The following is a 22859-nucleotide window of genomic DNA, read 5'->3' as shown; positions in this document are numbered from 1 at the left end:
GATGAAGAGCAGAAATGACTACCTAATGCACAATGATCTGGTTGGAGGACAGGACCTTCTCTGACATTCCCCTCCCAAACTCTCAAACATATTCCCCACACCTTCCAATCTAAAAAACAAACAAACAAACAAAAACGTGCATTAAATATTTCGTTAAGTAGCAATACTCGTGTATTGAATGCATCTCTAATAAAACAGTTGAAATAGAGGAAAGGAAAATAAACAGATCTTTTCCATCTGCTTCAACGAAAAAAGTAGATACTATCTGGTATAGACAAATCAGAATACTTCTGGAAAATGAAACCTGTTTAACAAATAACTGCCATACTCCTGTAAGGTTTTAGATCTTCTACTCTAACTTTCATGCAAAACATTTAGAAAACTGAAGGTGACACTTGTTTCTACTCTGAATCTGTAAATTTCCCTTCAACAAACTCTGCTACAATGCCTCCATCTATCAACTTCTTCACTGCAGCATTTGGTTACCTCTCAGCTGCCAGCTTATTTACCTACATGATCATACTGTGCATGGAAACTGTCCTACCCGTTCATCATCCCTGTTGCTCTTCTCCAAAACCTGCCAAACTCCGATACATGCTTTCTCATATGCAGGAAGGCTGCAAAGCTTGACAGCTCCTGTGTATAAATACCAGCAGGTTTAATCACTGCCTGTGAACATTGCAGAGTCTAACACAAGTCCCACCCAGGACTGACAAACACAGCAGGAGGGTAAGGCATCAGGAGGAAGTCCAAAGTAACAGGCTGTAAAAGGGCCAAAATGAGGTGGGGATAGGAAACAAATGCAGGTGGAATGGTACATAGAGCAGGTATCACAAGAGGAACAACTGTCTCAAGAGCAGGACGACAGAGATAGTGAAGCCATCATGTTGAAACCAGTAAGGGGATGTCCAAAAAACCACAACATTGGAGCGGGGAAAGCAGAAAGGTGAATGGCACTTTCTATGTTGTGCAGACAAAAGTCTGCTATGCTGGCTCAGGACTATGTAAAAAATCCATGTATGCTTGAGCCATACACTTATATGACTGACAATGCTTGTGTGTGATGCCTTTATGAACTTGCATATGGGAGGCTCAAGTACCAGAGAAACCCAACCAGAACCGGCATGTGTCAATGGTAAGGCTCTGTCCTGCAGTCCCCATACAAACTGTTTTAGCTCAGACTCCAGCCTGATTTACACCAGTGATAAGTCTCCCAATAACATTTGTGCACCAAAAAAATATGAAGCGCAACTGCACTTATTAACTGGAGTATGGATTTCTGAGTAAGAAAAGAGCGGTTTCTTGCTTCCTGAAAAACAAGAGGCCAAATTCCAACAGATACAGCTGTTCCTCACCTCTGGGGCACAAAGCTAAGTCCTCCCCATAATTCTCTTCCCCTTCTCCTCCACTCCTACCTAATGCCAAGTCTTGCCTCCAGCCTTTCTCAGAAAACTGCCAGTCTGGCTGTATGTGCTTCAGCCCCACGTTTGGAAATGCCTGAATTGTTTTGGCTGAGTCTTTTCTTCTAGGAATTGGCCTGAGAGACAGCAGAAGTAAAACCTCCAAAAAAACAAGAAAAACAAAAAATCAAGTACAAATTAAACATTTTTGTAGTGAGAAACCTGAGGTGCTCGTAACCTTATTTAAAATACATGAATTCAATCTCTTTCAGGATTAGTATGATACAGAAATGTTAAAATTAGTCTTCAGTCTTCTAATTTCATTGTAAGAAAAAAGCAAAAAGTCTTATTTTAGCAAGAATAAGTGCTCAGGGTGCAGATATATAGAAATATTTAGGTAGATACTAGCTCACATTCGTTCAAAATTATTTTGTCTGTCAGTTCTTGTTCAGTACCTCTTTAACCAGTTGGCAGGAAAACTGCTTATAGTTATCTTGCAGCTCACCCCATTGGAGTACACTTGAAAGCCACAGAGTTTCTAAAAGGCCTGGAAACTTTTTCAGATGGTAGAAGGGAAGGCTGTCACAGGATGCCTCGTGAGAACCCACAGAGCCAGTGAGACGCATTATGAGTGCTGGTCAGGTAGGTACCAGCTACTCTGTACGTGGGGTTTTACCTCAGTGAATGTGTTTCAGGCATCTGGGGTACTTTGAGTTAGAAAAAAAAAAAAGGAATAATTCTCTAAGAATCAAAACCTGCAGCCTGTCTGGGATTTTCTTTAAAGCCTGTATAATACTATAGTCTGTATAGTCACTGATCAGGAAACAGCAGCAGAGAAGACTGGCCAGCCTTGAAAAACACAACTATACGCAAATACAAACTATTCTGAACCCAGGTTTGCCTTCATTGTGCACACAAAACACATAACTCAGCTAAAAACAACAGAGTGACACAGATTTACTTCTTCTCTGCCATGCTCTCAAGATTTCCATTAAGACTCTTTTTTTCACTGATATTTCCAATCTTCTTTTCACATTAAAAGATCTCCGGAGTTGGCAGGAACAATCTCCTTTAGACTCTCCTAAATGAACAGCTCCAGGCTTTGTAGGCGTTTGCTGAACACTGAAACGCACCAGCACAAACCAGCCCTGAACACTGACAGGACCAAGAGATGGCTCTTCAGCAAAGGAAAAGGGGGTTTTCAGGAAATAACACAGCCTATGAAATAATCAGTACCCAAGATCGTTTTTAATACTTAACATTGGAATACTGCCATAGAAGTAAAAACAGAGCCTATATTTTCTTTCCCTGAGAAAAAGAGGTAACTTCTCTTAGATTTATGATTTCGGGTATGCATTGGTTCAGTCACTAGTGCTTTGGGACAGGCTTTGCAGCCTAGCACATGGCATTAGTGTGCAAAGCAAGGAAGAAGAGTTCTTCCAGCTCCGTGTTGGGAGGATTTTTCCTCCAAGTGACTTCACATGGTAAGTCCAGATTGTTCATCAGCCACCTTCCAAAAACCTCTTAAATAGTTAACTTTGCATTCTGTAATTTTAAGCCAAGTCCCTGCAGCAGGAGACCATGTGTGATGAAGATGAAATGGGAAGTTTATCAACAAACAGCCTCCCAATGTCGGTGAGATCTGTTAACCTGGAAGACTCTAAACAGCAACGCCTGGCACTTCAATACAGCTCCAACATCAAAGCATTTTGCAAGCCCCACATACGCTGCAATAAAAGACTTGGAGAACATAAAACGCTCCTCTGTCAGGATGACCGTGTCACTAATTGCAGTTTAACTACGCCATGTCAGAAGCCTTCCACCAGCTTCCCTGGGGGCTTACTCCTAATCTCATGTATTTCACTGCCCAAGTCTTTCAGACTCTGCAGTTAATTGAGCAATTGCTGTGAGTAAAACTTAGGGCCATACACAGATTGAGACTGAGCATCCAACAGACTATGGACACATACAACACGTACACCTGGTGGCAGAAAGCAGCCACGGGCTCTCGTTGAAGTTTGCTTCCATGGCAGAAAGAGGGAGAGAGATGTAGGCACCAGGTGCAATGCACCACAAGACAGCAGTGGAAGGAGACACGCAGGACCAGCAGTTCAGACTGAAGACATGGATGGAGCAAAAGCTGTGGAAATCAGCACGTGCTGGTGCAAATGGTGCAGAGCTAGACTCAGGAGCTGAGGCACAGCTGGTAAGAGGAAAGACACAGTCCAACACTCAAAGAGTGTTACTTTTACTAGCTGTGTTCACGACTGGATGGAGCTTAAGGAATTTATTTCAAATGATTTTTTTAGCATGTATATTACATTTTAATGCATTTTACTTTTTAAACAAGTTTGTTTAAAATTTAATAAGAAACAGTGATGATTTTCTTGAATATCTGTGGTTTTTTTTGTAATCTACAGAAATAATTTATATAAGAAATATTGCATTACTGAGTCATTCTGTGAAGTTTCATAAGTTAAAGCGTGATGATTTTATATGACTAGCAATGGAATAAATAAGAGCTGTAGCTACGGATGTCAATTCAAGCTTTATAAATAATGCAGCAAATAATACCACGACAGAAGTATCTGTCTGAGAGAACTCCTGCTCTATTTTAAATACTTTTCTACTATAAATGCAAGTGTTTTTGAATCCAAGCATGAAACTGAGCAAGTTTTGTCCTAAATTATTTTCAGTTGCAGTTTGCTTAGGAGATGCAGGGTGATGTTTTCTTTAAAGTAGCTAGAAGTCAGACTGTGATTCTAGACCCAGCATTCTTTGCTTTCCTCTCCTAACCAACAACGAATAACTGGCAGAGTATATAAAAGCCACTGCTAAAAGAAAAAAAAATCAAGTATATGGGCCAGACTTTCTAAATGTCTTAGATATCCAAAGGTGCCAATGAGTTCTTGAATGCTATTGAAAATCCCCCTAAACACAGAAGTTGCTTACTGTTGTTACATACTGCTGCCCATGGAGTATCTGCATCTTCAGAGACCAAAGCACATGCTTTTGAGTATCAGTGGTAAGTTTTCCTCATCAGGATTAGTTTTCAACCTGCCTACTCACAAGATGGGTTAAAAAAAATCCCTTAAGAAATCATTTAATATGAAGTGCACTTTTCAAGACCTACTTTTTATGCGTCCAAAGTATTTCAGGCAGTCTCATTTAGCTACTAAGCTACTAAAATACACCTAAACTGTAGTACTTTTAATTTGGTTTTCCATTAAAGCTTGGTATTCCTGTTCTCGTTAAAACCCATGAAAAGTTCACTACCCTCACACCTAGCAGCACTCCAGCAACATTCACGTTATTCCAGCAGGGATCTCTCTCCAAACCTCCTACCCTTACCCACCCCTTCCGACACCTGCTGTCCCCCCACTGAGGTCTTCTCCTCCCCGCCTTCACCCAGCACCTGCCAGTCGCTCAGACCAAGACCGCTGCCAGGATGTGGCATTTCCTAAGGCTTTGTAGATGCTGCCCAAAGGGAGCCCCTTCTGCACCTTGCCCACATTACAGCCAACAGGCCAAATCACCACTGCTCTGGCAATGCAGAGCAACACCTAGATCCCTTAATAATGCAGCCTTTAGGCACCTATCCACCCCATCTTTTTTTCTTTTTTTTTTTTTTTAAATGGGACCTCAATGCTGTCCTTGCTTGGTGCTAAGGATCTTCTTGAACTTCTGTATCTTCTTGATCTTCTCTATCTTCTTGATCTCCTCTATCAAGAAGAACGTAAACTGCACATAGACTTGCAATCTCTCTTTGCTTTTATCAGTGTTCCTGTTTCCTGCTCTTCCATTAAATCCATTCATGATAACCTGATGTACTACTCTTTCTGCTAAATTTCATTAAAAAGGTAATGCAACGCAACCACTGAAAACCAAAGTCAATATCTATGTCCACAGAAAGACAACACGTGTTTGTATTTATCCTGAGGAGCAGTGGCTGGAAAGGATCAAAGTCTCAGGACGAGATGTGTAGAGAATATGCATGAACCACACCATCAGGAAGAAAGCTGTACACTTCGAAATTGAGAAGAAGCTCTATGCAGCCTGCCAGCATCAGCAGCAAATTTTGCTATTGTCCTACAGTGCGTCTGAAAGCAGTAACTCAATTTTACAATATGACAGTATTCATATTTAGAGTTTTAAAATATTAGCTTTTCATAGAACTAACCCATACTTCCAAAACTTTCTTTTGCCTGGGATAAAACCCATAAATAAAAATATGAATTCCCTCCCGCTCCCTCCTATATTTTGAAAACCACTTATATCAAGAATTTCCTATGTTTTGAATGTATATTTTTCCTTTCTGATTTCAAGAAAATATAACAAACCTCTGAGTGTTGACACTAAGTAAAACCTTTGTTTGCTTCCCACAATGTCTCATGACTTGCATAGGTGAAGTAATCTTTCTATATTCAGATCAGGAGCAATGTCCAAACATTGTTTTAACCTTGAAGCTATGAAAAATCAAAAAGCTCACATCCTCTTTCCAGAGGTATGAAGCATCCCTCCTACTCCTATCAGGTTACAAGATGTTAAACAATAAAAAACATACTATTTTTACCATCTGACTTTCCATTTATCCCTACATTAGAACTACAAGATGACTTTAACAGGTAAAGAAAATGATCTCAAAATCCTAAAGATAAGCATACCCCCCTTTCGCAGTACAGACCTCTGGCATGAAGGGACGGTGACATTAAAGTGATACAAGTAGTGTAATGAAAGAGATTAAAGTTTGTAAGAATATATATGGTGTTCAGACTTCCCAACACTTTCCTAAGCACTACAATAATAACATAAAATTATAAAAGCTTGTGTTGATTATTAGAAAAAAATATCTCACTTTAGGGTTCTTTTCCGGCTTTTTTAGTGCAATTGCTCACATTTTCTTACAAAAGAGCTGAAGCTTTCTGAGAAAATCATTCCAAATAGAAGTTTTGTTTCAACAAGGAGGTAGCAACATGACACGAAATAATCTGCTTATTCAGCTTTTAGAAGATGTTAGATGGTGATAGGTAGTATTTGTCATTTCAGTTAAGGAAGAGAACTGTATTATTTAAATAACTGCTGATAATTAGATAAAAACTAACAATTAGATTAACTGCCCAAGAACTGAAATGTTGCACTCAGACACTCATCATTACTTTTCAGAGCACTGCTTTTTAATATTTTTAACCAAACTTCGTAAAGCCTGTTTTCCTCAATACTGAGTGCATGTTCATTGGCGACGTTTGTTGGACCAAATTCATATAATTTAATGCAGTCTCTGCACAAAACGCTTGAAAATAGTTTGTCAGAAGAACCCAGCTAGAAAGCTGAACCTCAGCATTTCATTTCTGAAAGCCTGAGCTCCTGTGTCAGACAGAAGGTCCTCGCTACAAGCAGATCTGGAGAATTCTGTTTATAATAAACGGAGGCAACCAATAAATATTACTGCAACTAGTCAATTGTGTGACTGGAATGTCAAACTTTATACAATACTGGTAGTTAAATTGCTTCACTGAGCAGAAATTATGTGAATTTGAAAGGATTAGAAAAGGATAAATTATCCCAGCTGTTCTCATTCTTTTAAGTCATTTGTATTAAAATATTTGCTGCAGGCAGTATTCTTCTGCTTAATTTTCACAGCCACTTTACAGCCCTGTAGAACAGCAGAGCTCTTATTGACCAGACAATGTTTATGTGTGGCAGGCAGACAACCAATACGATCTTTTTTTTCTTTTTTTTTCCAGAAATCAAATCAAAGGGTTACCATTCTTAGCAAAGTTGGTTTCTTTTATATGTTGTTGAATAGGCATACAACTAATTTCTGTCCAGTTGGAAGAGCAGCATACTGTACTGACTGCTAATTACTATGCACTTGCAATGTTAAGTTTATTATCTTAGCTCATCTATTTCAACTGACAGTTTCATCGAAATGAACTAACAAAAACGTCAGGAACAGAAGTGAGAGAGGTGATCACGTCCTGAGCTTCAATATTAGCGCACACAGAAGGAAAGAAGGCAGCACTTTGCGATACCGCATACACTTGTATTTCCTTCCTGACATCGCTCTCTAGAAATAATTGTGCTCTGGATTTCCATCAGGTGGAACAAAAGAAAAAGAAGAAGCTGGATCAAGAACTTCTTTTCTTCCTCCTTCCCTCCCTTCCTTCTATGAGCTTAGGTGAAAGCTCGTTACCATCTACCAACCTTTTTCACATTAAATAAGGTAGCAATGCTTTCCAGTCCTTGAAGGAAAAGCCCATCTGCTATTACTTGGTATCACTTGGGACGGGATCTCACCACAAGTAACAGCTAAAAGAACAACAACAAAAAAAGCTGCTTTCTCATTAGTAGAGGAAGCCTCTGCCAGCTAAGTTTAAAACAGGTGAGCATGTGCAAGTCTGTGCTGTTCTACATCTTGGGCTGACGACCAGCTTTTCCATCTCCAAATCAGATGCGGCACTTAATTTTCCAAATTCATTCAAGTATGCATGCATGTGTGTGCATGTGGCGGTCTCCTTTTAAGCCAGGACAGCTTGATACAGTGTGTTATATGACAGCATTTAACCACGTTGACTGATTTTACAACATGACAGCAATCCTGAAGAGTAAAACAGTCTTGCTTCTCCTTCTCTGAAAAGGTAAGACACTATATTTTAAAGTGAGACCCATGACAACACATTTTCTGTGTTCACTATATGGTATGGTACACATTAAGAAATATATGCTCAAACATAGGTGAATTGGTAGAGGGGGAGAAGACAGGATAAAAAACCCTCTCCTTCTGGGTTCAGATCTTTTGTTATATTAACCACATTCATTACATATTCAAGGGGATTTTAACGGGATGCCAGACCAAAAGAAATAACTTCAATTACTTTAATTAGTTTTCCTTCATAACCACATATAAAAGTGACAAATAGGAATGATGAAACTGTTTTCCATATACTTGCTTCTTAGTCACCAAGGAGTCTGGATTTCTCTCTTCCCCTTTTCTCTTCTGTTTCTTTTATATAATTTTAAAGCATATTTATTAAATCTACAGCATGAAACAGATTGTCCCACAAAGAACTATCACCTTTCTATGTCACTGTCAGGATATTGTATTCCGGTAAAACCAACAGATTAATTAGAGAACTGGCAATTCATTCTCCAGCTATGGATCTTTTTCACCTCCTGGTAAGTTAATGAATCAGTACACATACATTTATCAGGGAACACCTGCTTTTAACTGAGACATTTATTATGATCAAAAAACCCAAGATCAAACCAGGAAGACAATGCTGAAGGCTTTTTTTTTTTTTTTCAAAGTTTTCCTCCCCGCAGCAGTATATTTTCAGTCTTTTCTGTGATAATTATGCTGATCTTTTTCATGTGTAAATACACTGAGTTTTGATTTCAACTCAGAGCCATGGATGTCATTATTAAATAAAAATACACCATGTGTTTTTTAAATGCCCTACTTCTAAATATCCTATCTGGGTGCCTGGGGGAGGAACGGGTCAAGGAAGCTGTTCAACATCCTTTGCCTAGACATTTAATGAGAGAGGCAGCAATCAATGCAATGCTGTCACCTGAGCACACCAGAACTGCATCAAAAAAGAAGTTTTCAGCCACAGTTTTCAGTGCAGTGCTTTCTGGTAAAGAAAAACTGAACTGATGTCAGTTAGCACCATGGAGCTGATGAGTTCATCGAATAGCCTGGGGGGGCAACTGTGAGCTGAAGAGAGCCAGAAGCTTGATTTTGCCCCCTGAAACACCGGTGTGAGCGATCACAGCCCCTTTGTTTAGGGGTGAAGCCTGGCCAGCTTCTCAGCAGCTCCACACTCTGTGCTTCTTTAAAAGCCTGACTTTTGCACAAATACTTTGCTCTCCAGCAGGCACAGCTCTAGCTGCCGCTGCGGGATCCTGAGCAGGCTGCAGCCAGACATGCTGCCAGCATGGACTTACTGACCTGGTCACTGCACAGCTTCGGGCATTTTGAAGTCATTGTTAAATGGGGTTGGGAGGCAGGGACAACAGCTGCCTCTGATCGAGAAGCATTACAACTTCCTATTTTAATCAAATATTTTTATGAGGACAGCAACAAAAGAACACATCTGTCTGCCAGAAAATTAGCAAAGTGCAGATAACAGGGTATAAAAATCAGAGAAAATGCAGTGAGCTTCAGATTTGCTGAAGTCCTTCTCTATCGAAGGATCATTTAATGCCTTACGCAGGTAAGAAATCAGCCAGACACTTGAGCTGGAACTGAAGGCACACAACAGAAACACTCAACAGCCGTATATGCAGCATTGCAGAGTATGTCATAGTAAGAAACCAATTGCAGGCAGATATATCTATACTGCACTGTATGTCTGAAACTAGACTGATGTCTCATCTCCTGTCTTCTACAGAGCTACCAGGAATTGGTGCCTTTTCATTCAGATTGATCATGACCAGCTGTAAAACACTGTATTGGTTGTCAATGGTTAGAGGCAAAGATTGTTGAAGGACTTCATTTAACCTAGGACTACAAGTGACCTACTGTTTTCGCAGCCTACTTTCTCCATCCAGGACTTCTCATACTTTGTAGTCCTGCTTGAACTTCTCTCACTTTGAAGAATCTGATGCTGAAATTGCAGAAAGAAACACTCAAACTTACCATGCACAAGTATGGCACAGTAGGAGCACACTGAAACGTGCTGGATTCAACACAAGGTATTTAGGTACTAGTGGCTGACTGAGAGCTTTTCTGACCTCAAACATACTGACACACTGAATCTGCAGCCCCAGGCAGGCAGAGCCTAATTTACATTAACGTGGTGCTTAGCTTCTCATAAGTAAACTGTCACGAAACAGACCCTCTAACCATTTCTTATACAAGGAAAAAAATACAACCCCTGCCTCCATAATCTTGTTTTGAAATACAATCTAAGATTTTATTTTTCAATAGGAAAAAAAAAATCTAAATGAAATTTAAACCTAAGACAAACACATCTTCCTGGGCCCTATCCGACAGGTCAGCCAAAACAGCTGGTTTTTGACTTTTAATCCCCTATCACGTCTTGAATTTTTTTGGAGACACAAATACCTCCCCAGGATGGGAAAACCATTTCCCGTCCTGCTTTGGCTTCCAAGAAAGGCTTTCCTGGATTAGGACAACGAGTCTAACAGAAAACTGGCTACGCATTGTCTATTTGAGTTGAAAGAGTGCCCACTGACTATCAGTGGGAGGAAAATTCAGAACTGTTACCTCCAGCCATATGCTATCCAGAAAGTCCAGATAACTGCTATGAAACTGGCTGTCTGTATCCTGGCAGAAAAGAAAGAAAAAAAAAGCAAGCAAGCTTTTGCTGTTGCTGTGAAGGTGGCTCCAAGATGCCAAACAGTCAATGCCTGCCAAAGCACAGAGAATAAAGTGTTGCAACTGTCCTACCTGATTGATCATGCAGCTCTTTCAAAGCTGCTCCTGAGTCACTTCTACATCACAGCCCTAATAGAGAAGCTTTCCGCAGTACCCGCTTCCATCAAGCATATAAATAAACGTGACAAGGTTTTAGAAGCAACCTGTTAGCACAGTCCTTGCATTAGCAGCCTATGATGAAGAAATGGCCCAAAGCTTTTAAAGATGAACTAAGAAGTGCCCCCTTGGAAGGACTAAACAGTTCAAATGCGAGAATTTAATTCCTGCTTAGTGATGTTCACAACACAGCGTGTTAAGCATGAATTTAAAATGGCCTTTAGTTTGCAACTGCACCACTTCCCCTCAGTCCCCCAGCAAAAGCTGGGGATGAAGGCTTCATCACGAGGGACTGAAAACCTCTGAATTCTTTTACATGGCTCTAGCAGCAAAAAGGAAAAAGAAACAAATTGAGAAGCTTTGTAATAGGTGCCTAGTCTTTCAGCTTTAACAAGTCTTTTATATTTACCAGCCTTTGTGCTCTAGCGCCAAATTTCAGCGGGGACAAGACTTGGGAAGACTTGCTCCCACCAGCTGCAGAGCAGTGATGAAAGCAGAGCAACAAGCCAATGCACTAACCCCCAGCTTTGCTTCACGCCCAGAAAGGGAGGCTGCCTCGCTGCGTGGTGTGATTGACCATGTAGGCAATCACCTGCATGCACTCTGAACCGAGCTCTGATGGACAGGGGGGTGCCAGGACGTCAGGGAGCAGCTGATACAGTCCATTATTAGAGTACAGCCATCCAAAAGCATGCAGGTGTGTGCATGATCAATGTGCTTGCCACCTTAAGCTGTTTTGATTCCTACCTTGAAGACGCACTTTGATCACCTTAGTAGAAGAGCTGACCTTACAAGAAACCAAGAACAGAAGCTGCTACAAAAGACAGCCACAGGCACACAAAAGCTTCCTGCAAAGCAGCGTTACTCATAGCCAGCGGCTGCTGCTGAGCATCAGCACTCCCATCAGCTCGTGAGTCAGCAGCACCTGCTCCCCATCACCTTCCTGGAGGATGCACAACTCAGTGCCACGCTCAGCAGCCCTCCTAAGCATCCAGCCGCCTGCGGTAGGACCTCGCCCACAGGACGTGGACTGCATGCCAGCCAGCAGGCACTGGTAGACAGCAGCACACCTCGTGTTAGTTGCATTCATTTTGCTTACGTGCAGGAGAAACTGAACAGCTATCTTATGAAAGCATTATTTCTAAGCAGAATCAGATTTGAGCAAAATTAGTAAAGAAAACTTTGAGAATACCTTCGGAATTTTTTTTTTGGAGGGCTCAATAGGTGATACTTTAATCTCTGTGTAATCCTCAACCACTGTTTCAATTTAAGTACGCTTCTATGAAGGTACATACACAGAAACCTCATATATAACACTTCTATTAAACACAGAATTTTCTCTTATTTTGACCGAAAAAAACCATGCAATACTATTGTACCTGGTGATCAGTTAAAAAAAAAAAAAAAAAAAAGGAAGGAAGGAATTTAAGATCCCTATGTAGGATTTCCATACAATAATAAATCATGTGCATACAACAATTCTTAGAGTGTTCTATTTAATACAGCAGCAGCTGCAATTTCCATAGATGTGAAAATTCTTGACAGGTAATAGGCTTACAATACTTTCTGAGTACCTCCAGTGTTAAGTAATTTACCATCCATCCAGTAAAGTTATGATTAGCCTAATGTCCCGTTGCTTATTAATTATCAGCTCTACAAGACATTTAAGTGGGAAAGAAATGCCTAACAGACTGCTTCCTGCCATCCTGCTTATTTGCTGTAACAAATGCTTGCAGACTTTGCAAGAACACATTTGGAAAACTGGGTGGGATTCCCAAAAGCATTGCTGTTCGAAACACAGAACACATCCTACCTAGCATTTAAGACGGGGATATTTGTTGTGGCAGTGTGAATTCCTCCTTCTCTGCAGGAAGCGGGACGGTTCAAGGAGGTGGCTTTAGGTGACTGAAGGAATCCCTCCTGCCCCCACCAAGGTAAGTCCCAGTCTACACCACACCAACCAAGCCGGAGCCCCCAGCCTCAAACAAAAGTAACTCTGCCTTTTAACATGAACCGACTCCGCTGGGCTTTGATGTATTTCACAGTGGAGATACTGATCTTGAAGTCTTTTAACTGACCTCATAGTTGCCTGCTTATTTTGGAGACTGGGGGTTTTAGGCAGAGTCCAGACACCACTGAAAACTGTGGGAATCTTTCCCATTCCCATCATTCAACTTTGTAATTTTGGGTGCAGTTGCACAACTTAGGTATCTACCTCTCTGACCTGCACGCAGTCAGATAGCTGTGTATCCAGTTTGATGTAGACTGCACCAACTTTGCGCTCAAGTAAGTACTGCCCTCTTAGCTCTGTTTCAGATTTGCCCTGCCAAAAGTAAATGCTGCAAAGAAGGAATCCAGCATGGCTCTTGGAGCCAGGCAATCCACATCACCTTTCATCACCAAGGGGCAGAAGCCTCCACATGCCTCATTGCTTTCTCTTCTGTGAAATTAAAAATAAAAATTATCCATTTCAGTGGATACTGTAAGAATTTCTGCACCAGCTACAAGTTTTGTGTTCTTTATGTAGAGAGTGAATGGAAACGTGAGATGTAAACATCATGCTACAGTCAGTCACATACTGGTCCACACACAGATCACTGTTACTGGAAGACCTCCGAAGTTACCTTTGTTCCTGCTCACTTTGACAGCTCGAATTTGATTTTTGTTCTGGATCTCTTTCTAGAGGAGAAAATGGCAATGATCACAGAATGTTGATAATGCGCACAATAAAAAGCAGACCTCACTATCATCCTCATTTCATTGGCAGTATATTGGCATTTTGATGTGCCCTGTTGACAACATCAGTTTGTGGACCAGCCCTGGATGTCTCCTTTTTCATCTAAGAGGTTCAGCATGTGGTGCCAGGCATGCGGTGGCTCCCTCCTTGTTCCAGTGGGGGCTTCAAAACTTCTCATTTCTAAGGTTTACAGAACTTATCTCCTGGAGCATGCAGAACCCTTGGACATCAGCAGGAACTAGAGAAGACTAAAACTGTCTCTATTCTCTTTACGTGCCTCATTAAGTGCAGTGGGATTTGAATATTGGGAACCACACACTAAAGACAACAACAGAGATTTTCCCATTATCTAAGAAGCCATTCTTTCACAGATGCAGTCTTTATTTGACAAGCGCTCTGCTGAGCATAAGATCAAGCAAAGCAGACCGGAGTGGACTTTTGATTAAACTCAACAGCTTTTCCTGATTCATGTAGGACTTGACTCCAAGCATAAGACATCTGGCACAAACTTTGGATGCCAGGATGTCATGTTTACTTACTTCTTCCCTTTGAATACACACAGATACATGCATATGGAAGTGGCATGAGAGAATTCTGTTAAAACCCCATTTGTTTATTTAGTGCACTCACTTCCCGCCATTCATTATTGCTGCCTGAAGTACTTCATCTCACAGAGAACATTATTAGAACCCAACGATACAACATATGGCCACGTTTGCTGTTCTGCATACAGACTGCTTTGACAAAAGAGCAGGATCGTCACAAGATATAAAAAGCACAGGTTCAGAAAAGGACTGCTGGTGTGCAGGTACGATAATTTGTTTTCTTTTTTATATTCACCCTATGCAGAGCCTTTGGTTCAGAACGACTATGTCTACTCAATGTGCTTGCATTCTTTTCTCCTGTTAATTGTCCACTTTATGTCACAGTGGATGTTGATGTGTGTTCTTTCACATGTAGCCAACATCACTTCCATGAGTATTATTTGAGTAAACTTCAGGAGTGTGCTTGTGCCATTACTGTATCATACATTTTCTTATAATATGGCTATGCAATGAAAGCCAAGGGATGAATGCAGGGTAGTCTCCATCTTACATAAAAAAGACAATGAGAAAAAACAACAACACACAGGCCTAATTTTTCTTGTTCTATATGAGCCTATTTTCTGTCACTGTTGTACATAGTTCCCTATAGCTTAGAGATAGGGTCTCATGAGAATCAACAGGTTATATGATCAGCAAAAGCTTGTGTTGTGCTACGTATATACCACTTTAACCGTAAAACTCAAAGCAGGGTAAGAGGATGGAGCTTTAGACTAGAACCAGAGAATCTGATTTCCACCTGGGGCTTTGCTACAGCCTTGATAGGCAACATGAGACAAATCAGTACACCTCTGTGTGAAGTCTGCTGAAAGCGGGACTTCTCTGCAGGAGTGTAGAAAACAGGAAGTTTATGTAAGTAACATCTGCAAAATGCAGAAAGATAATGGTCTAAAGGCTCCCACACTTCCAAATAAATAAAGGTGATGACCAGAGCCCAACTTCGTTAAATATTTTCTCTTCTCTTCACATGAAATGACCAGACTGAATACCCTGAAACATTTCTGGCAGAACAAAACTGTTATAACAAAAAAACAACCAAACAAAACACTCTTAAAATAGCACTAGAAATCAACTAAAAATGATGTAACTAGGAAAGAGAGAACTTAACATTGGCCCACAGAAAGAGCTACATTTCCCACGCAGCCTCCGCAAGTCCATCTAAGAGCTCCTCGTATGGTTACTCCCACCATCAGAGTTCATATTTTTTTTTCCTTCTTTCTTGAGTTGGAAATCGGCTCCAAGATAGAGATGAAGTGAAATAGTAATGCTGAACTTCTAACTGGAGCTATCAGAATCAAAATTCCTACCTTGTGAAAAGCAGTTTTGTGTTTAAAAAAGCTCCAGATCCTGGAGTTACATTAAAAAAATCAGCTTTTCATTCAAGCTGTTGTTTGTACTCAGCCTTCATATTCATGGACAGCTACCTGAAACACAATTAGATTTCAGTCAAGAGCCAAGAAAACAAAACTATTTTAGAATATGCAAATGAAACAAAGTTTTAAAATTATTTTTAAGACTTTATTTATTTAGTTTTGTGATCAGACTTCTGATATTTTGATATTCGCATTTGGCAATGGTGAGGAGATCCATGTGAAACCAGTTCACAGTCTACTCTAAATCAAGAGTGTCTTTATCTGTGGCCAAGTTAGTTCTTTTGTGACATTTTCCCTTTACCATTTAATAGAGCATGCTCTCAGACAAGGAAGTGAAGGTATGGCCTGTATAAGAAGCAGTGTGGCCAGCAGGTCTAGGGAAGTGATTGTCCCCCTGTACTCGGCTCTGGTGAGGCCGCACCTCGAGTACTGTGTTCAGTTTTGGGCCCCTCGCTACAGGAAGGACATGGACGTGCTCGAGCGAGTCCAGAGAAGGGCGACCAAGCTGGTGAGGGGTCTGGAGAACAAGTCTTATGAGGAGCGGCTGAGGGAGCTGGGCTTGTTCAGCCTGGAGAAGAGGAGGCTCAGGGGCGACCTTATTGCTCTCTACAGTTACCTTAAAGGAGGCTGTAGGGAGGTGGGGGTTGGTCTATTCTCCCACGTGCCTGGTGACAGGACGAGGGGGAAGGGGCTAAAGTTGCGACAGGGGAGTTTTAGGTTGGATGTTAGGAAGTACTTCTTTACCGAAAGGGTTATTAAGCATTGGAACGGGCTGCCCAGGGAGGTGGTGGAGTCGCCATCCCTGGAGGTCTTTAAAAGACGTTTAGATGTAGAGCTTAGCGATATGGTTTAGTGGAGTACTTAGTGTTAGGTCGGAGGTTGGACTCGATGATCTTGAGGTCTCTTCCAACCTAGAAATCTGTGTCTGTGTCTGTAGATGAGGACTCCCTCAGCCCTGGAAATAAGGCCTGCAACTTTTGTCTTTATTTTGAATCACCACCCTGAAAATTCAAGGTAACTAATTTGGAAAACAAAACAACAAAAAAGGAGGGCTGCTCTGCAGGAAAAACAGACTAATACATTTAGCAGGCACAACATTTGTTCAACAGCAATGAAGGAGGAAGGAGAATATTATCATTTTGTTTTACATCACATCATGTTTCCAGTTGAATTTATAATTAGCTACAATTCATTCAGATTTGGCCTTTACTGGATTTAATAAACTATGATGGTCCCTACTGCCCTTTAACAAAACTGCACAGCAACAAGAAGTAATGGAGGTAACGAGGGATATCAGGAAAATAGTACTAGACAAGCTGATAAACACATCTGTACATCACGATATGGGTACTTTTTCTCAATGCCTGATTTTGCTCAGTTAGAGAAGAACCGGGAGATGTGCTCAATATTATTGGAAAGCCATTGCCAAGTATTATAAAAATAAGACAATGAAGTTTTGGCTCACTAATACAATTCACACCCAAAAATCAAATGCTAGCGAAGCGAGGGTTGCAGCGGGGTCGACTGCCACACCTGAGCTGGGACAGCGGTGGCTGCTGCCGAAGCTCCAGTCCTGCTAAGTGCTGTGGCCACCTGCCCATAGCTGCCTGCCAAATGTATGCTGCTACTAATTATAACTAGTTCAAATATGAATGAGTAAAGAGAAGCAGGGAGCCCATTATTACGGAGAAACACTACAAAGCACAGCCTTATTTTACCTACATGAAAGACAGATTTTTGTCACTTGATAGCAGCATGAGCAGAATCCTGCTAATTTCCTTGTAGCAAAAGCAGTGATTCTCAGCAACAAAACTCCCGCAGCTCCTGCTCTGTCTCAGAATAGATTTATTAGTTAGGTTCCATACTTGAGGTCTCCTATTCCTTGCTTTTTTATTGTCTGTATAATTCGGGTTCAGTACCACGGATTTGGTGTCCCTGGTCTGTTTTGCCTAGTAACTTGCAGAATTTGGCCATAAACGAGTAACTCTTTGCACCAGGAGTTTTATGGATCCAACTCTTCCCCTTAGGTGCCAGTCACTAAAACACACGTTACTGCTTCCAGGTATTCAATTTCTCCTTGTCTGTAGCTTCTGCAGTTTGAATCTCATTTGAGGATGACAGTGCCAGTCCCTGTCTAACTACAGACAGAGAAGGGAGAGACAAGAGACTCAGTGTGCTGTGTGCACATTGTCAGTACATCTCTTTGTTTGCCTTTCTACAAAGAAAGAGCAATTTCTACAAGGCTCATTTCCTCCATCAGACTCAGAACAGCCCTCACAACCCTTGCAATTGTGTTTGGTAGGCAAGACACCAACACAGCATCTCTCCCAGGAACAAAGGACTTCTCAAAGAAACATTCCTGGGACGGCATCACGCACTGCAGTCCTACAATGCCACCATTTCTCTGTTTGCTCTTGGCACCTGACTTGAGATGGCCATCGTGAGCTGGCACTGCCTGTTGTAACAGGACCTCCATTTAGCTCATTCCCCTCTCTCTTGCAACTTCTTACAGCTACTTCAGCCCCAAGAGCAAACCTACACAAGCCCAGGATGCAAAAACAATGCGTAACGCTTGTTTTCTTGCCCAGAACCCTGTCTGTACAAGCAGCCCCAGGAATACGTGCCAATGCTGATCAATACACATCAATGAAACGACCCATTTCATTAGTAGCAGAGCTCTGGAGGCAGCCTCTCTCACTGCAAGCTGGCTGGGTGCCACGATGAGCTGCTTTCAATCTCATCTTCTGCAACTTGCTGCATAACTGGCAGACAACAGATGAAAATTCAGGCAGACTGTGTTAATTCTATCATTAATTTTACTGAAAGAAAGGCAACTTGGGAAATAAAACACTTCCTCAATTTCTCCTCTTAAACATGTTGAATTCAAGTCAAAAGCTGGAAGGTTTTGTAGTATACAACACCATATAACTCCCGACAAAGATGATGAGAAACACTGACGATAGGGCTCTGGCAAATTGTGATATCACTGTATTGGCTGAACCCTAAAAGCACCAGGCTTTGGACCTGACATTGCTCAGCCCACACCGTGTCTGAGGCTACAACCAGCATAACTAGAAGCTGAGCATACTTTGCTTCTCTGCTTCCATCTGTCTAAGTCCCAGGTGCAGGAGCCAAAGCCGTAACTCATGAGGTTTACCACTGACCTGTCATTTGGATGACTGCTCCAAGCAACGGGTACCAGATAATGAAAAATTGTGGGGAGAAACAGGGATTCATAGAACCAAGTGAATGTGCAAAAATGAGCTCGAGCAATTAAGGTTTAACGAGGCTTTCACTGATCAGAATCAATCAGCAGCAGTCAGAAGAGTGAATTTGTACCAGGCTAATCGGAAGTGACAAAGAAAAGAAACTTGCTTTGGAAAGGACTTCTGGAACAGGTCACCCTTGACAGCCACGAGCAAAAGCCTACAAAGGCACCACGTTTTGCTGCATGCCAATGGCAAGCTCGGAGCTCAGCAACACAAGCCACACAGATAATTCCTTGCTCAAAACACCTCTCCAGCTCTGCAGCCCCGCAGGACCTGTGCTCAGTTCTGGACTTGCTGCTGCTTCAATGCTAGCCTGGTGTAGGGAGGCCTGAGGTCCGTGTGATGGTTGCTGTTAACAAACAGCCATTCCAGCGAGCTGCTTTCACTCTTCTGCAGAAGCAAAATCACAGCTGTCCATGCTTGGAAACAGAGTAAGGAAGATGCATTATATGCACTACAATAACTAAGGGTACAAATGAAACTGGGCTGGTGCACAGCTAATGCCGAAGCTGGTTAAAAAAATAGGCAGAGAAAATGTCAGGGTAGCAAAAAAGCAAAACAAAGAAGGAAAGACCTGCAGAATAAGCGGATAAGGAAGTGTCAAAACAGAAATTCTGGGGACAGAGTATGAGAAAATAGTATGTGCAAAAGGGAGAGGAAAATGAGCACAGAAGTAGGAAAGGAGACAGAAAATAAAAATGAACTAAAAAACAAAACAGCAAATATTTGGCAAGCACAGAGTGGAACGCTGAACTGTCTGTCAGCATCCTTACACTGTACCTCAGATACCAAGGATTTCAGCCTGGCTGCCTCTGCATCTCGTTTGCAGTGTTCTGTTGCATTTGTTAAGATAAAGCTAATCCTCTCTGTATTGTTCCCATTTGAAACTGGAAGCAACTTTTTAAAATGTTGAACAATACAGTAGAAGAGAGATAAGCTGCTTTATCTGCCATACTCAGCCACAAGCCTCACCAACAGACAGCTAAACCTACATTTCACTGTTACAGCGGTTCAAGTAAATCTAAAAGCTAAACTGAAGCCTGAGAAACCGAAAATCTATCACAGTACCAGCGAGCAGGAAAACAGATGAGGATGAGAAGCAAGTTGGAGATTTTCCAATCTACTGCAGACTGCTGGCTCTTCCAGGCTGTTACACAGAGAGAGGTTCTGCAACAACAGTTTTTTCACCTGTGATTCATTTTAAACAATAGATCTGATCCTGAGTAAGTGTTACTTATCTAGTTCATGCTGGATGTTCCTGACACAGTGCATTAGAGTGAGTTTAAAAAAATATAAAAAATAAAAATCACTTTCAAAAGGAGCAGATTCACTTCTGAAGTGACTCCTCTGATCGGCTCTGCTCACAGCTCTTTGATTTGCGTCACACAGCGATCATGACCTGCCTAAATTGATTCCTGTCAGCTGAAATTAAAACCTTAAAATGCTGCCCAACAAACCCCGTCTGAAGCAACCTCTTCTCTTCATGAAACGCACTTTGCGTAGACATGTGGGCGTAGGCTAGGACTTCAGACTAATTCAGGTCAGAAGGGACCTCTGGAAGTCATCTGCTCCCATCCCCTGGCTGAAGCAGCACTGACCTAGGTTGCTCAGGGCTTTGTCCAAATGAGCTCTCCAACCTCTCTGGCCAATCTGTTCCAGTTTTTAAATATCCTCATTCTGAAACCTTTTTTATGTAATATTTAATTGGGTTTTCCTTTGTTGCAACTTTGTTGACTCTGGTCCAGTCTTTTCCATACCCTTGAGAAGCTGAAGAGAGCAAAAAGATCCCCTTCACCCTTCCCTGCTTAAAGCAGAAATTTTTAATGTGCACCTAAGCTGCAGTACCGACTCTGAGGCTGTGACGCCAGGCAGCATTTTCCTTTTTCTTGTCAAAAGCATTTTGCAATCAGCAGGCCCTCAGCACCAACTGTGCAGCTCTGCTCTGGCTTATACAGATGCAGCCTGCACCTCGCCGGTCTGCGTGCGGCGAGCACAAGGACGGGCTGCCTGCGAGTGCTGCAGCACGCTCAGACAGGTAATTTTTTGGCTTGGCTACAAGCCATAAGAAGCTTAATTGCATTAGCCCAGATAAGTCATTCAGCAAAACCATTTCAACAGAGATGGCCAACAAGCAGACCCTTGACTACGAACTCATTCCTTCAGTATTGGATCTGGATTGGAATTAAGGAGAAGGAAAAAGCTGCAGCTCTTACGGACCTCAGTGTGAAGAGGCTGTTGTTTAGGTGGCTGGAGGGACTGTGCCACTGTGTCACGGTCCTCCACAACCTCAACACTAACGCAAAGCTAACATGATACAGTCCTGACTCATCTCTGCTGTTTTGTATATTTAAAATCTCAGTTGCTCCCAGCAGCAACTAATTATTTATTAATCCTGCCACAGAAGATGCTGTGAGGGATTTACAGTAATTAATATAAGCTAGTCTGCCTTCTGCCCTGAACGTGAAATAATGAAGCAGTGACTGACCCCAAGCTCCAGAGCTGCAAACAGAAGGCTGAGGTCTGTGCCACCTTTTCCCTGGTACTCAGGAAACGTACCAGCAATGTGCAGGACAGTACCTTAAAACAATTGTCTCCTCTATTTTAAACCAACAGAAAGTGGACAATTGCATCCATCACCTCTACATCCGTCACCTTCCTGTCATCTTTCAATTTATTTCTGCCACTCTTTGTGGGAGGAAAGGTATGTCAATGCAGCTCGTGATCACGGGCCGGGGTCACTATTTATATTACAATCCATTCCATTGCTAATACTTTACAATCCCTATTCTGGATTTGTTTGCCTGTGCAACAAAGGTATGAGATTCACAGTGCTGGCTGTATTTACAAGGTACTCTGTACTGATGAGCACCATGAGCAGAGGGAGATATGAGAAAAAATACCTGTAAATCAGGTCTGAACCAGTTCAACTCTGCATTTCAGGTATGCAGATGACATGCATCATGCCATTCATCCCGTATTCCCTTTCTTAGATGCACTCATGATTAGCAAGACAGGAAACAGTAAAAAGAAACCCTTCTTTCCCTACTCGACCCACCAGGCATTCCCTTGCTTAACATACTCTTATGCTTCTCCACTGACACCAGCCCAGCATTTCCAAAGAGCGAGATGCTACACACATGCTAGGGTACCAAGTGCCCCCTTCCAAATCACTAACCAATTTTTCCTACACAATGAAAAGGTAGCTGCAGAGCAGTTAGTCTCATTTTAATGAAGAGCAGCTGGAAATGCTGGCCTGTATAATTAGTGAAAGAATGCAGCAAATATTTAGATAATGAAATCTACAAACAACCTCTGTGATGACAAAGGTAAGAGTGATAAGCAGCCATGATTTAAAACAAACTAATTATTTCAGATAAATCTATTCTCTTTCTGGATAAAGAACATAGGAAATTTACTAAATCTGGTAATGAGTAAAACATAGTGGGATGGAGTGCAGCTGCAGAAATGTCAAACTATCCTCACAAGGTTATCCTTGACATTCCGGGAGAAATGCAAACAACAGAAACTTGGAAGAAGAATTCCTAAGTGTCCTTAAAGAAGTATAATTAGTTATTGCAGGTCAAAACTATACCAAATAGCATGATGGTGATGAGAGCAAAAAGAAAGCTGATTTTGCCTCTTGCACTTTGCCATTAAGTAAAAGAAATAAATGATAGGCACCCCAAAATTCAGATGCTAATACGATATTCTAGAGCAATGCTAATGTGGTAATGATTATATTGTTATGCAAAGCTGTACAATTTATTTTTGCTTCTTCTTTTAAACTATAGAATGCAAGCTCATTCTTGAATGTAAATTCTCCTTCATCTCAAATTCAATTTCATTTATGCATTTTAACTTGAATTGCCAGGAAAAAATATAGATTCTTCACATATTAACTTTTTAAAATGATGTAAAAATAACTGTTGCCCTCTTTAAAAGCAGAAAACAAAAACAAAACAAAAAACCTGCAACAACA

General features: G+C 41.4%; 1 protein-coding gene across 4 annotated transcripts in view; it reads right to left on the bottom strand.

The window, feature by feature from the left end:
• HHAT (hedgehog acyltransferase) overlaps positions 1 to 22859 on the bottom strand; it is a 164306-nt gene that overhangs the window by 20606 nt on the left and 120841 nt on the right. Inside the window, exon 12 of one of the 4 annotated variants that reach the window (XM_050709754.1) lies at positions 14120 to 15658. The exons of the other annotated variants lie outside the window; for them this stretch is intronic. Within the exon in view, the coding sequence (XP_050565711.1) occupies positions 15649 to 15658 (10 nt within the window). The 3' untranslated portion in view covers positions 14120 to 15648. Of the gene's footprint in view, positions 1 to 14119; positions 15659 to 22859 lie in introns of those variants that run through there. 4 annotated transcript variants of the gene reach the window in all.

This window comes from Cygnus atratus, chromosome 3 (assembly GCF_013377495.2).
Source record: "Cygnus atratus isolate AKBS03 ecotype Queensland, Australia chromosome 3, CAtr_DNAZoo_HiC_assembly, whole genome shotgun sequence".
Lineage (NCBI taxonomy): Eukaryota > Metazoa > Chordata > Aves > Anseriformes > Anatidae > Cygnus > Cygnus atratus.
This window is presented reverse-complemented; position numbering and strand designations above follow the sequence as displayed.